The sequence below is a fragment of the Danio aesculapii genome, chromosome 3 (genome assembly GCF_903798145.1).
Source record: "Danio aesculapii chromosome 3, fDanAes4.1, whole genome shotgun sequence".
Lineage (NCBI taxonomy): Eukaryota > Metazoa > Chordata > Actinopteri > Cypriniformes > Danionidae > Danio > Danio aesculapii.
The window spans coordinates 3,723,763-3,740,139 of record NC_079437.1 but is presented as its reverse complement, the minus strand read 5'-3'; the positions used below and the strand labels follow the sequence as shown (position 1 = coordinate 3,740,139).

At 36.4% G+C, this 16,377-nt stretch overlaps 1 protein-coding gene, 1 long non-coding RNA gene and 3 other non-coding genes across 7 annotated transcripts in view; 1 reads left to right on the top strand and 4 right to left on the bottom strand.

The window, feature by feature from the left end:
- LOC130220696 (fas-binding factor 1 homolog) overlaps positions 1–7,260 on the top strand; it is a 44,960-nt gene extending 37,700 nt beyond the window's left edge. For all 3 annotated transcript variants that reach the window (XM_056452921.1, XM_056452920.1, XM_056452919.1), the window contains exons 27-29: positions 481–577; positions 747–850; positions 7,145–7,260. In XM_056452921.1, the coding sequence (XP_056308896.1) occupies positions 481–577; positions 747–850; positions 7,145–7,222 (279 nt within the window). In that variant the 3' untranslated portion in view covers positions 7,223–7,260. The remainder of the gene's footprint in view (positions 1–480; positions 578–746; positions 851–7,144) is intronic.
- Positions 7,261–9,847: 2,587 nt separating this feature from the next.
- Positions 9,848–15,659, bottom strand: LOC130217639 (uncharacterized). Its single transcript, XR_008835888.1, has 5 exons — positions 15,397–15,659; positions 13,865–13,912; positions 11,594–11,651; positions 11,027–11,118; positions 9,848–10,130 (listed from the first exon to the last, which is right to left on the bottom strand). It is a non-coding gene; the product is annotated as an uncharacterized LOC130217639 (long non-coding RNA).
- Positions 10,201–10,269, bottom strand: LOC130221840 (small nucleolar RNA R38). Its single transcript, XR_008836327.1, has one exon. It is a non-coding gene; the product is annotated as a small nucleolar RNA R38 (small nucleolar RNA).
- Positions 11,730–11,807, bottom strand: LOC130221842 (small nucleolar RNA SNORD49). Its single transcript, XR_008836329.1, has one exon. It is a non-coding gene; the product is annotated as a small nucleolar RNA SNORD49 (small nucleolar RNA).
- LOC130221841 (small nucleolar RNA SNORD49) lies at positions 13,995–14,071 on the bottom strand. Its single transcript, XR_008836328.1, has one exon. It is a non-coding gene; the product is annotated as a small nucleolar RNA SNORD49 (small nucleolar RNA).
- Positions 15,660–16,377: the final 718 nt, after the last annotated feature.

Sequence of the window (16,377 nt, the reverse complement as noted above, 5' to 3'; positions counted from 1 at the left end):
TATTTGAAACGTTGCGATTAGCTAAATCGCAAACACACATCACATGACACAGCAAATACTCGGACACCCACAAACTAGTAAACAAAGAGGCTGCTCTCAATTTGGGAGGAGATTTGCAATCAAGACCAAGTTTTGAGTTACTTCAGAAGTCCAACGCGATCTGAAGAGGCATTATTCAGAGGATTGTAATGTGTAAAATAGCCATAAATGAGGTCGGTGTCGTGATCTTGTTCCTTTCGAAAGCACATTAGCTGAAAAATGCAGATTTAGTTTGTTTCGAATGTTTGGAAAAAAAAACCTAAGAGACAAACATTGTTTAATTCTATTGGTGAATCCAAATGTGGTGTAATTGTACGCTTGGCGAACAGTTTTGGACCCCATTTAAATGGAGTACAATAGAGGCGTTTCAAAGATGGCCGTCAAGTGAAATGTCTTGCCTTAAAGGGACTTAGCTGTTGTGTAACTGTGTTACTCCATCAGGAGCGCATGAGGATGACGGATCATCACAGAGACGTGGAGCGACTGAAGCACACTCTTCCCATCAGCCCTCTGGCCTCCACTCAGCCACTCATCACAAGTGCGGATATTCAATATTTATCAGTACCGAATGACATTATATCGTGATTTTCTATTTTTTGCTGTATCGCCCAGCCCTGTTCATTCACACCTAATGACTGGTGTTCTGTGAATTAGTCAGTCATGTGTGTGTGTGTGTGTGTGTGTGTGTGTGTGTGTGTGTGTCTCAGGTCTGTCTCCAGTGTTAACCAGCACACACCTGAACACCTCTGTGAACCCGCTGCCCACTGAACTACATGCCAGACTTGCCATCATCAAACACACTGCTGAGAAGGTACAGCAACACACGGACACACACTGAAGACGAATACCGAGATGCATTTATATTGAGCTTATTCTGCAATGCTGAAGTGCGCTCATTTCTACGGATGTTTTAGAATTTCTAAATATCAGTTTGCAACATCAAGCAGACTATAAAAACAGCTTGTTATGCCGCTTCATGTTGCAAACTGTTTTCTGCTGTTTATTATCTCTAGTCATTTCTCCCATAGACAAATGAATCAGAAGTTTTAAAACAATCGCAATTCAGCATCACAGAATAAAGTTAATAACCAAAGAAACAAATGACATGCAACATTTGTTTTAACGGCACAAACAAAATAACATCGGTTTTGTGCACCCGAAAACATTTTGGTCATATCTATAGCGTTTGTTTTAAGAGTGGCATCACATGATCAAAAATTATTTTAAATATCTCCAAACTAATTTTAACAATCTAGGTGCAAAGTCTAAAATGCAGGCCGCATAAGCATTAAGGGTGTGTCTGAATCCACGTTTGCTATTTGAGGCCGGCGCATGGTCTAACAGGGTTGAGCTTATTCTCTTAATGAATTCTGGGTGTGTTGAGCATAACATGCATTAAACCAATCAGAGTCTCATCTCCTATTCCCTTTTAAAGTCAGCTGCGTCGCGCCATGGCGCATTTGCTATTTACATGGCGGACTTTGTAAGTGTAAAAACTGAACGCTTCACTAGTGAGAAAACAGTTAAACAGAGCATCTGCAGCGCGAGGATAAAGAATGAGCCTCCTCCATTCAGCCTCTTACCTTTACTTTTACTCTTTACTTTCTCTTTACTTTGGTGGATAAGGAAATGGTGTTGTACGCACTCCATGGAAGACATCCATCAGCCTACTAGCGTTGGGCGATGTCGACCAATTTGGCATCGTACGATGTCTATTGTGAAACATCACGATGGCTTTGTCATCGTAGGCGGCGATGAATTAATTTATGAATAATTAATTAATTCATAACAAATTAATTATTTGTAGCCTACCGTTTCAACTACCTGACCCGCATGGTCTTTGTATTACCCAGAAACAAATCATAAATAAATAAAGATAAGTAACACACAAATTACCACCTGTCAATCACTTTTTCCGCAGGAGGCTGGCATGAATAGGCAGAGTGATCTGTGGCGTTATAATGGCGTCAACAAACTTGGTTGGTAAAAAAGATGCACAACCAACAGTATCTGAGGTTTTAGCTAAAATGACTAAGTACAAGCGTGAAAGTGAAAGATTGAAGCAGTGTACTGACGTTGTGACACGTTACCTGATAGATTCAAAAGACCGAAGAGTTGTTAGATAGAGACAAGATTAATTAAATAAAACGTTTAACAACTATGTCGCCATCCAGCGGTACATCCTTCATAAACTGACCGACGTGCATTGCTCTCTGGAGCTCAGACGAGCGCACGACAGCGTGTGTGGCTGTGTCTGTGTGTGGTCACGTGATGTGCGTTTTCAGTGAACAGTGGCTGTTAAGAAATGCTAGGTAAAACACAGTGTGAATGTGGATCGTTTTCATTTTAAAATACCATTTTAAAACTAAGACCTATTAGTGTAAACGGGGCCTGAGTGTGTATTCTTCGCGAGCGGGTTTGCGGCGGGGCGGAGGATCGACGATGCCGGCTCAGCATCGTGTTGTCTATCCGCCATCGGCGATGGCATCATCTATCGAGCCAACCCTACAGCCTACATATTTAATTTTGGTTGTTAAGCACAAAGATTTGTTTCAAAACTATTTCTAAATTCAGTTCTACTTTCCAGCAAAGGAATAAATGCACAATAATAACGAAGTGTGCTCAAAAAACTGAGTTATATTCAAACACACGTCCTGTTCCTGTGCCCCATATGGTGATGCAGACGTCTCCAAAACCCCACAGGGTGAACAAATGTAAACTTTTTTATGAAAACAAATATAAATTATGCAGATAATAAGTAATACTGCTAATAATAATAATACAAAAAATAATAATAATTAAAAATAATTATACAAATGCAAATTGTCATGAATAAACTGAAAAAGATGGAAGCAGAGGTTTTTATATTTATGTAGAAAATAATAATTTTTGTAATAGTTTAATCCTTTAATTGTTTTCAATACACAAATATCTTTACAGATGATGTACATCCTGTGCGTATTAAGCAATGTGTACGCATTTAAGGCAAATAACTGATGTGCTCTGCGCTGGACTTTGGACCAGCTTTTTTTTTTAGTTCCTCAAAATAGCAACGTGCCAACAATGCGCCTTAACACACCTCTTTTCTAGACCAGCACACTCATGAGTCCACAAAACGGCGCAATTGGATTTGCCATTGAAACAACGTGGTGCAAAATGGGAAAATTAGGGTTGCGTTGGTCTGAAAATAGCAACACATCGCGCCAAACACGTCTTGCGCCTTATTGCGCCGGGTGTATGATAGGGTCCAAAACTAGCACAAATTTTTGTTTTTGTGACACAATTGTAGGACAAATGAATAGCATAGTTTTGGTGATTATTTTAATATGGTGCCAACTTCACCACTAATAGGTTACCACTAATTACAGAACCGGCTTTACTGACAAAATGCACTTAAGCTTCACCATTGATTAAAAACACAGCCCTGTACTTATACTAGTTGACTGGTTTTTATGCATATAAACCAAAATTACAGTCATATAAGTGGAGTAAAGCCAGCAGTTCCTGAACGAGTCCAGAGAATAGTCAAAATGTAGGTAACAATTCAGTAGAAAAAAGCAATGAACGACTGATCTGAGGCATTACTGTTGCATTAATGGTGTTAAAATCCATAACACGACATATTTGAAGTCAAGCAAAAATGAATATTAGTAATTAAAACGCATAAAATCCTCATAATATTCAAAGTCCTTATATAAAGAGAAGGTAAAGTCAACAGCTGGAAAACATTTCCAGAAAAATCGAATTAAGTAGATCTAATAATTCAGTATAGTTTAACCGATCTTCCCTAAATCTTATTTTACTAAAAAAATGAATTAAAACATACATTATAAATACAAACAGAAAAGACTTCATTAATGTGAAAACCAACAAATCAATCTGCACAATTCGACAGAGATATGTTGTTTATTAAGTAGATAAATCAGTAATTACATCAATGTAAGACGCTAAACGGTTTTAGTGAGAAATCTAAACAAAAGCAATCATTTAGATCAGAAACACAAAACTGCTGCAATATACTTTACAAGAATTTTAAGTAATACCAAAAGCTCACCATAGAGCCAATAAACTAATGCTAAAACTCTATATCACAGTTCAGACATGAGGGATAAGCTGGAACAAGGGTGTATTATATTAATATTATACAATAATTAAGAGAATAATCCAAACAAAAGTAAGAAAATGCAAAGATTAGTCAAACGCTCTTAAACCAGTCGAGTAATAAACATCTAAACAGTTCAGCACTTCAGAAATACACAAAAATAGCCCAAAATACCACAAATATTCCAATATAAATCCATAAATAATGATAAAGATCTGATATTAGTTGGAAATGTGACATCAACACACTAAAACACGGTATAAATAAATGAAAACGCAAAGCGTTTATGATCAAATCCAGGGAGAAAAAAGCCAAATAAAACAATAAAATCCAGAAAAACACCCCAAATAAACTCTAATAAACTAAAGTATATAAAAAAAAACAGCTCACAGCACATTTTCACTGTTCAGACATGAGGGATAAGCTGGAAGAAGGGTGTATTATATTAATATTATATAATAATTAAGAGAATAATCTAAACAAAAAGAATAAAATGCAAAGATTACAGCCAAACGCTCTTAAACCAGTCAAGTAATAAATATCTAAACAGTTCAGCACTTCAGAAATACACAAAAATAGCCCAAAATACCACAAATATTCTAATATAAATCAATAAATAATGATAAAATAAAGATCTCACATTTCCAAATAATGTTAGAGCGTTAATCCAATGATGTACACATCACTAAAACACAGTGTATATAATAAATAAAACAAAAACAGATAATAATTTTAACCTATACATGCAAACGCCAACAGTTTATGATCAAATCCAGGAGAAAAAAGCCAAATAAAACAATCCAATCCAGAAAAACACTCCAAATAAACTCCAATAAACTAAAGTACATTAAAAAACAGCTCTCAGCACATTTTCACATGTTCATTCATGAGGAATAAGCTGAATGAAGTATGTTTTATATTAATAATACTCAATAATTAAGAGAATAATCCAAACAAAAATAATAAAATGCAGAGATTACAGCCAAACACTCTTAAACCAGTCAAGTAATAAACATCTAAACAGTTCAGCACTTCAGAAATACACAAAAATAGCCCAAAACGCCACAAATATTCCAATATAAATCAATAAATAATGATAAAGATCTGATATTAGTTGGAAATGTGACATCAACACACTAAAACACGGTATAAATAAATGAAAACGCAAACAGTTTATGATCAAATCCCAGGGGGAAATAAAATAAAGATCTCACATTTCCAAATAATGTTAGAGCATTAATCTAATGACATCAACATCACTAAAACACAGTGTATATAATAAATAAAACAAAAACAACAAATAATTCAAACATATACATGCAAACGCCAGCAGTTTATGATCAAATCCAGGAGAAAAAAAACAATTCAATCCAGAAAAACACCCCAAATAAACTCCAATAAACTAAAGTATTTTAAAAAACAGCTCACAGCACATTTTCACTGTTCAGACATGAGGAATAAGGTGGATGAAGGATGTTTTATATATAATAATGTACAGTAATCAACAGAATAATCCAAACAAAAGTAATAAAATGCAAAGATTACAGCCAAACGCTCTTAAACCAGTCATGTAATAAACATCTAAACAGTTCAGCACTTCAGAAATACACAAAAATAGCCCAAAATACCACAAATATTCTCATATAAATCAATAAATAATGATAAAATAAAGATCTCACATTTCCAAATAATGTTAGAGCGTTAATCCAATGATGTACACATCACTAAAACACAGTGTATATACATGCAAACGCCAACAGTTTGATCAAATCCAGGAGAAAAAAGCCAAATAAAACAATTCAATCCAGAAAAACACCCCAAATAAACTCCAATAAACTAAAGTGTATTAAAAAACAGCTCTCAGCACATTTTCACTGTTCAGACATGAGGAATAAGGTGGATGAAGGATGTTTTATATTAATAAATGTACAATAATTAAGAGAATAATCCAAACAAAAGTAATAAATTGCAGAGATTACAGCTAAACGCTCTTAAACCAGTCAAGTAATAAACATCTAAACAGTTCAGCACACCTCTCACCACAAAACAAAACAGCACTACAGCATCAAAACAGCTCTCACCACATTTTCCATCGATGAAGTCAGCAGTCCATCGGTGTTGAGTCCAGTGATCATGTACATAATCCAGATCCAAATCCGCCTGAATGTAAACTAGAGCAGGTGTGAATGAGCAGCAAACAAACAAAGTAAACTGACCACAATTCAAAATGGCCGCCTTCAGTTCTTCTATGACTCTCAGCACACTAATGAGGGCTCATCACTCACCCTAGTGGCTGAAGGAAGTCGTCTTCTTGTTTTATTGGCGGTTCGCTTTCTTAAACAGAGCATTACTGCCATTTACTGTTGGAATTGTATCAGCGACTCGTATACCTTTACCTCTGGACTCTTTAAGACCCGAGCTTTCGGTGTTGCTGCGTGTTCAGCTCCATCTGCCGGAGGGCATCATTATCAGCACACATTTACAGACGAACAAATAAAACATCTATTATTTTAAAATGTGGCCACACCCACTCTAGTAAAAAATAACAATCCCTCAAGGTCTTAAACGTTACTGCTGAAATGCTGGATTCTCATTGGTCGGTTTTCCAGTCACATTTGCATACTGTTTTGGGAGCGCAGACAGATGCTCAAGACGATTCTTGAGGGAATAATAATAAAGGAATAATAATACTGAAGCACTGTGATGATTGGCTGATGGCTGAGGAGTTTTAGAGATCAGCAAAACAACATTTCAGATGTTTTACAAAGCTGGAAACACCTGCTGCAAACTTTTATCTTGTAATTAAATGACTTTATTGATGCACGTCCTGGAATTAATCCACTACATGTGTTTCCGTCATGGTTTATGTGCAGTTTTTCTATGTGCTTTTATGAAATGAATGCGCATCTAGGCATTTTCATCAAGCATTTTAGATGCAATAATCCAAAATGTGCACATAAACAGCTGGATTTTTAAGTCGAGCATCTACTTTACCGTTAACAGGACAGAGACTTCCTGCAGGAGGAGCAGTACTTCCTGGAAACGCTGAAGAAAACATCATACAACTCCTTCAACACATGACACACACACACACAGGGAACATTTGTATACATTTATTCTTTTATAATAAACATGCTAAAAACAGGTTTGAGGTTTATCCCCCACTCTCATCTTTATTTCGAACACCTTTTACAGTGTAGATTGTGTCAAAGAATGGAGTAAAATCTAACTGGAGCTGCGCATTATCTGGCTCCAGCATCGATATGGTCAGGAATATTCACCACAGCATGACAAAGCCAAAACATCGTGTTTATAGTTGATCAGGTACAATCGTTTAGAATCAGTTTATCCATGATGTAGTGGGAGTTTATCATTTATATCAGGGTGTACGCGGAGTCTTAATGTTGTTTCAAAAACTCCATTTTAGGCCTGAAATTTTCTGAGTGTGTTGTAGATCCTAAATTATACTAAACGGGTCTTTTTTTTTCCCCGTCCATATAAAGTTAAAAGTCCATGTACATGTAAAGTTACCCAATGGGCTCTATGCACAGCTAGGGAGTTTTAAAGCCAACGAGAAACTTCCGGTGAAAGCTCAATGTGACCATTTTCAACTTCACAAGGTTGTTTTTACAGCATTGATGTTGAACTGTTATTGATGTTGAATACATTCAGTTAAATAGACTTGAGCATTCGTTTAGTTGTTCAGGTGTAAAACGAGATGAAAGACCGTGTAACCTCTAGCGCCGTCAGGATCAGCAGGCGAGCGCAGAAATGCCATTGAAAATACCGAGGTCAAATAAACTCATATTTTAAAGACATGGCATGAGCGGAATTTAACGCAGAGCTTCTTGTTTGATCTGAGACCCACTTTATATTGTGTATCTATCAGGCAGTGAAGATCGCTGATTTTTAAAGAAATCAGATCTTAAACAGCACAGCTTCATAATGGAAAGACCGTTCACTGGAAACCCTCGGGCTGCCTGGCTGAACATTAAGTCTGGACTATTGGACTGACACCCATCCAATAATCAACCTCTTAATGGAACTTAAGAGTTTTATTAATGGTCTCTTCTCACAATAACATTGGTTTAGAAGTCCTCCATGTATTTATGGTGGGTCACGTACAGGCTGTTGTGCATGCTAGTTATGTGACGTTGTGCACAGAGGCTTCGAAGCATGCATCAAAAAAAAAAAAAGATATATCTCACAGTGAAGCAGCGTACTGGAGCTTGATTCATTTTGCTATAATCACATGACTAGTGACGTCTAAGCTTCATTTTCACCCATGTGACTGCTTCAAATTGTTAATTCAAAAGTATAAACACCCATGTAAAGTGTATAGCGAGAGATGGTGTCGATTACATGCATTTCTACAGTTTCAAAGCACTGCACTGGTAACTCGACTAAAACACAAGTAACTTATAGTAAAACGCTTTTAAACAATACTGAAGTGTATTTACAACTATTAAAAAAAAGGCCACTGCATATGGTAAAGTATGTAACAGAGGCCAGCTGGCAAATGCAGCTTACAGGGCTCATTCTCATAGCCTCCTATACAGGACTCGTCATTTCAATCCCTGCTCAAAACAAGCGAGTGGGTGTTGAATCAGTTGGAATATAATAAACAAACACTTGGATTTTACTAGTCATCTGTGCTGTAACGTTACATATCTTATGTTAACAAAAACAAAAAAACACAGTAAAATAAACAAATTACTCAATTACTATTGTTGCACTACTACATGAATGAGTTGGTCAGTTGTGAACGTTTAACATTTTTGCAACACAGTGCTTTCCCACACTTTGACCAGCAGAGGTCCTCCGAGCGCTGATTTGGAAAGAATCAAGTAACTAACCTTTTCCAAAACAAGAGGAACAAGTGACTAATTCTCAAAACATTTCACCATTACTCTATTGGAGCATAGGTCTCAAACTCAAGTCCTGGAGAGCCACAGCTCTGCAGTTGCTTTAACCCTATTTAAACACCTGATCCAAAATCAAGATGGTCAAAACTACTCTAACACCAGGATTTTTCCATCAGCTGTGTTTGATTTGGGTTGAAGGAAAACTGCAGAGTTGCGGCCCTCCAGGACTTGAGTTTGAGACCTATCCTCTAGAGCAGGGATGTCAAACTCAATACCTGGAGGGCCGCAGCCCTGCAATTTAGTTCCAACCCTAATTAAACACCTGATCAAATTAATGGAGTCCTTCAGGCTTGTTTGAAACCTACAGGTAATTGTTGAAGCTGGGTTGGAACTAAACTGTGCAAGGCCACTACCCTACAGAAATGGGGGGGGGGAATAAAACAATAAATAAACCTAATACACAACTAGCTTGCTTGTTTAGACATTACAAATGTGGCTGAGCAAGAACTGTTAGTATTCTGATGAGGCAATCTTTTCTTATTGGCCCAATTCAAGTTTTATTCAAGTATTAAATTGGATTGAAACCTGATTTTAGAGGGCCACAGTAGCCAACATTAGAAGTAGATCAAACCTTTCGAAGTGCTCTTGAAGCTATTGGGGGGGTTGAGCCACTTCAAATGCGGACTAGTCATATTTTATACTCCATTCTTCAAGTGGTGTCTGAATATTAGACTCAGAAAAAGCACCATTTAATTAGCTCTTTTGCCATTTTGTATTTTCCTGATTGTAATTTGATTCGTCATGCAGAATAAACCAAAAAAACAGAAAAGCCATTCAAGTCTTCTGATGAAGATGAATTTATTGAAAAATATTCATTGTTCAGTACAGCATATCACAATATACTTGACTCCAGAATCATGCAGCCATACCCATAACAGTATATCAGACCAGGGAACATTCCAGCATATCAGTCAGGCAGGCAGGAGAGTGGTGTATAATGCTGGTGTACGTAAGTTCAATAAAAACTGATTCAGTTCAGTGTTAGTCACATTTCAGTGCAATACATCCCTGCTGGAAGTGCTGATCCACCATAGATTAACTCCAATGTTAATCACGACACATTCCTGGAAAGTGGGAAAAGACAAAGCTCAGTGACCAAAACTAAAACAAAAGCATCCTACAGGTAAAAATCAGACAAGCCTCAGGTTACCAGAAGTCCACACAGTTTTCAGACAGGGATAACTTCTATCATCACAGGCTTTAGTCAACAGAAAGGGTGCAAAAACACTGACCTAGGGTCAGACTGCTCACATAACACTTAAAAGGGACCGTTCACCTAAAATAAAAATGGTTCCAAATCTAAAAATCACGCTTACGTGATGGTAAACAAACTAATCTAACAACAATACACTGAAGAGTCTTCCATTGCAGCTACTGAAGTCAATATATTAATATATATTAAAATTAATATATATATATTTTTTAGCAGTTCAAAATCTCTTCATTATAGTTCAGAAGAAACTCAAAACGGGTTTGGAACAAGTGGATGAGTTAAAGAAACTAAGTTATTTTATAGCCGTGTGTTGCTGCTAGTCATTGTGATTGCTATTCCATTTTGTTTTATTGTTTCTACCACTGCAGTGTAAGGACAACACAAATTTGTGTTAAATAAATTAGACTCGAGCCTCGACCTTACAGCCATTAAAGATGAAACAATATTTAACGGTTTCATTATTCAACAAAAGATATGCTGAACAGTAGTGGGGGAAAGTAGCCATTGATTTCTACAGCATTTACTTTTGTTCTAACAATTGAAGTCATTGGGTGCCTTTTACAGTGCTCTAATACATTCATTCAACAAGAAACTTAAACCCGTTTGGAACTAGTAAAAAAAAATTTAAAAAAAAAAAAAACTACTACTAATAATAATATTGAACAGTCCCCTTTAAAATAAATAAATCTGACTCAAGCATTGCCATTAGACCTATTTAAGATACATTTACATGTGAAATATACGTACATCTAAATGTTCAAGTCCAGCAGGAGACTTCTGCATCTGTAGCTGGTTCTGAAAGAGCTGATTCCCAGTGGCTTCAGAATATGGGTGTTCACCTGTAGAGAATGCAGCAGATGATCAGATTCAGTGCTTTAAAAACAAAAAGACTCAATATCTGTATAATCTGTGTGTCTCAGAAGGATTCTGCATTCAGTTATGGTATCAGAAATGGCACGTCGCTTAGAGTGTAATCACAGACACACACACACACACCGCTTCATATGCAGCACACTGGGGGTGATGCTGGAGCTGGATTTGAAATTCACTCCTCTCATGGTGCAGTATTTCATCAGGGTTTACTCAATAGGCAACACTCAGTTCAGACTATAGTAAAGGTATATTCTAAATGGTAAACAGCACCTTTAGAAAATGTAAAAGGTTACAAACAAATGCATGAACTTGATTTTACTGGCACCAACTTAATCATTGCTGCTTTCAGTGCGCCATATGAATATTTACATTTTATAAATAATATATTTTAATTCCCATTTTGGAGTCCCACTGATATTTTCTTCAGGAACTAACACATACCTATGAAGTCCGGACCCTCAGGGCTTCAGTTGGGATGCGCTCCGATGCAGCCGATCACCTGTAGAGAGAGAGCGTGTGATTGGTCAGAATAGAGGTCTAAAAATCCATGTGATGCACTTTATATTAGCTTAGTGCGTCTCAGAAAATGTTTGCTTTGCCATCGTCAGTTAATCGCATCAGACGGCACTTCCTATATAGCGTTTTCATCACAGAACACACAGCTCCACATCCCGCACATAGTAGAGTGTAATGCAAACACGTGAAAAATTATGCACATACAATCAAATGAAATGTACATGTTCTGGAACTTCTAGATTTCTACTTTGCATTAAATCAATATTCATGACAAACTAAATGTGCAGTTTAAAAACCCAAACAAAAGTGCTCAGGGTTAACTTGATGTCAGTGCTCTTCATGCAAGGAATTGATCAGAAGAGCAAAAATCAGTCCAAGGCACTCCATGTGGAACAACACTTTCCTCAGTGTGACTCAATGCAACACTCCATTCAGATCATGTACATTAAATGTTATTACCATTTATTAATGTTGAAATGTTCTTGCCATAAATATAGCTTCAGCTGCTGATACAGAATTAAATAAACTAATTGAATAAGATTGTGTTGATTCATGATAAATTAAGATCTTTCCCGGTCATACTTGGCTAGAAATGTCCTTAAAGAGTTCATTTCTTTATATAAAATAATTTTAAATAGCCTTCTGCAGTCATTAAAAACAGCACAGTCCAGTAGAATGGGATTCACTGCGAATGAGGGCTGCACAATATATAATCTCCGCATCTGCAATGTTGAGTCTGGACTCTAATAGATCATTATAACTTTGAGGCCTGTGACTGTATGAGGATTTTAAAAAGCATTCAAAGTAAAAATTCAATCATTTGCAACTTTGATTAATTTTATTGAACGGTTTATACAGCAAAGACTACGCAGTATTAACTTATATTTGGCTCAATTACTATATACCTGAATAGTATCAAGACTCTATGGAAAATAAAACCCTGTTTATTTGCATTTAGGTAATAGAAAATATCTAGAAATCAGGCCAATATAAAATTAAGGTTTCCAAAAGATATTCAAGTCCTGCTTTCATATACAGAACACTGAAGGAAAAATAAACAAATATCAATGTTAGATTTTAATATCGTGCAGCCCTACTACAAGCAACACTCAGGGGAGTCTTTGCCTTTAAGCAATAAAACCATGAGTAACTCTTGCATTGAGATGCCCAAACTAGGGCCGGTGGGCCAAAGTTAGACCATGGTAACTTTTGAACTGGTCCGCCGTCCCATCGGAGGATGGTTTAGATTAATGTAACCTTTCATTTGAAATATTGTAAAGCTGCAAAAAGGAGGAAAAAAAAAAAAAAAAAAAAAAAAAAAAAAAAAAAAGTACATTCGTTGGCACCAATAGCCTTGCGGTTAGTGCAAAAACACATAGCACTGGGGTGTTCACGGCGACCAGAGTTCGATTCCTGGCTTGAGATCATTTGCAGACCCTTCACCCATCTCTAAATCTCCACTGTCCTATCACAATAAAGGTGAAAACCCCTAACAATAGTTTAAAATTATAAAAATACTAATGGCAACTTTAATGTAAAAAAAAAAAAAAGTGTGATCTTTATCTTCAGCCCATGGCTAAATCAACAATATTTGGTCTTTCAAATCTAGTCTTAAAACTGAGGTTTGAGGTTGTATTTCTCAGTTGACTATAGTAAAGGGTGTATTTTTTTACATGTTAAACACTTCTGCCCAATTAAAAAGTTCAGCAAGACAGTCATCAGATGTTGAAGTAGCCAATTCTAACATTGTGTGTAGTTTTGTGGCGTAGAAGCGGTTTTATGGCTGAGCCCTAAGATGGTGTACCCTGTAAACCCTACCAGACTAGTTTACAGACATTACGACTAAATCCTTAAAATTAAACAAAATGGCGCTGGCAGCAACTTAGTCATTGTTGCTTTGGTGTAGAAGTCCCAAACTGAATTCCCGAAGGCCGCAGCTCTGCAGTTTTGCTAACCCTAAACACAGCTGATCCAAATAATGGTATTCATGACTCTTTTGGACACCCACATTTACATTATTTGACCAGCTGGGTTTAATTGGGTTGGAGCAATACTGTGCAGAACTGCAGCCCTCCAGGAATTCAGTCTGAGACCCATGCTTTAGTGGCATATAAACCACCACATATTAAACTGTACATTATAATTCTACTTTGAGGGAGCGACCGAGATGACGCTATTCTCGAGCAACACACTCACCTGTGCAGTCTCGGTGGGTTTAGGTTCTGTTCAGATGCAGATGATCACCTGTTAAAAAATAAAATAAAAAAGTGACTGGTCAGAATGTGTGTTTAAAATAAATAATGCTGATATCTGCGTAATAAGTGCGTCTCAGAATGATTTTGCTTTGCCATCGTCAGTTATCGCATCAGACGGCACTTCCTATATAGCATTCTCATCACAGAACACACTCAGGTAATCATACAAGCAGGTTTACACTGAACAAAAATGGTTTACAGGGTTTAGTTTGTGGTCCAAATAAATAAAAAAAAATAACAGCATTTTCTAGACCAGGGATTCTCAAACTTTTCAGCCCGCGACCCCTAAAAATACAACTCCAGTGACTGCCGACCTCCTCTATGCTCGGAGGTAGTAACAAGCTACAAATATAACACTATGGTGCACCCAACAATAGGAACTAAAAAATCGTATTGACGACAAAGTGCAAGTCTATTTATTATAAGTACTATTCTTTTAATTTTATATTAATCTCTCTTAATGAGAATGGTGAGCACAATGTTTATAGCCAAGACTACTCTTGGTTTAATATTGGAGATTGGGCCACTTGGAGATTGTCCTTGTTCAGTTGTGGCCTTTATTTTTAATGTACGAGTGCCATAAAGGAATCAAAGTTGAAATCAATCTGCTGCAACTAACGCTATTGCGGTGACTTATCTAGTGAACTAACCTCAGGGGTCCCAATCCAATTGGAATAAAGGCTGCTAACTTTACATGTTTTATGTAACTTAAATGTTAAGCATATTTTAAATATATCATAAGTTAAACTTTTTATATTCTGCAGGTTATTGATAAAATTATAATTCTAATAGCTTAATATGAGATTGTAGGAAAACCAAGCGACCCCAAGGAGGTCCCGACCTCCCACTTTAGAGAACCACTGATCTAGACTTAAAGTCTTCAGAAACGTCAAATTAGCGCTTTAAAAGCTAAATAATTTGCTTGCGTGTTAGAACAACATCGTTGTCAGTTTGAAAAGATTTTACTTGCACCATCTGGAGATCATTTCTCGTTTTAGGGCGGGAAAAAACTGAGGTAAAGTTGTGTTTATATTTGCACATTTGAGCTTTAATCCTTAATATAATTTCAGTAAAGTATTATTTGCCGATTCTAAATAGGAAAATAAGATTAACAACTAATGACTATAAAAATGCATTGTTCAGTCAATTAAATGGTGCTAATGTTTATTTAAAAATTATACTTGCGTTGAATTTTACAGACTTGTCACAGCAGCGTGATAAACAATATGGAGCCCGTTAAAATGTGCGAACATAAGACAAACTTTACCTCAATCACCTACAGGTTTAGCTTGTTTTTAGGCAGTAAAAAACACATCAGCTTAATTCTGGAAACAAATCTTTTAACTTGAGATCGCGTTTTGATTTAATAGCTTTCAGATGGGGTCATTTGGACAAACCACAAAACCCCCCAGGCAAAACATTACTAGCAGTGTAAAATTTTATACCGTTAGCAAAATCATTCGTATTACCTACCATTTTGGTGAAAAGGGCTCACTGTGCATAAAGGCGCTCATGGCGGCCTCACACGACGAACTCCGTCCTGCAGAAAGAACCCCCGCGTGCTGCCCGCCATTATGTACGCTAGCCCTGACTGAAACACGCTTAATATTCAATTTTACAGTTATTATGGTGGTCTGTAAGAGCAGCAATCAGATTTTTTGTCTTAAATTAAGTATAAACATGCTTTTATAGCGATTAATTTTGCTTAGCGTACGAAGAGATCCAAACTCCACGTGTTGAAGAGTGAAAGAGGACGAAGAACAAGCGGCGCCCGCTTTTATAGCTCTGCTACGTCACTAATCACGTGATGAGGGACGTGTTGTGTTCAGTAGTGATCATCCCTACGCCCTGCTCTCTTCGAAGACTACTCTGACATTGAGAAGGGAAGCGTTTAATACTGGGACTCACTTTTGAGTTTAGATCTACCCTACATAGTGGACATCATTCGTACTTATCAATAGTCTGACGATGTTTGGAACACTGCAAAAGTGGAAACCGGGATGGGCAAGTGATCCTTTTTACAAAATAAAAGTCTTTAAATATTAAAATAAAATATAAACGAATAATTTTGTTGAACGTTTTCTTCTAAATAAATGCATGACTAAACAATGTGTAAATCACATATAATCACATAGTTACAAATAAAATATGTTTTGTAATAAAACTTCTTTATTCACTGCACAATCATATAAATAAAAAATAAAACGTTTCTTTTTTTTACATTTACAAAATAAAAGTCATTAGAACAATTATTTATTTTAGGAATAATAAATATTAACGAATGATTCGCTGCACGTTTTATATTAAATAAATGGATAAATAAACAATGTAAATAAACAAAATCACATATAGTCATTAATTTCAAATAAATGTTTTAAAATGTTTTTAATCCACGACACAATCAATAACATTATTTTTGTTATAAACTTACAAAAAAGCCTACGTGATTTAAAA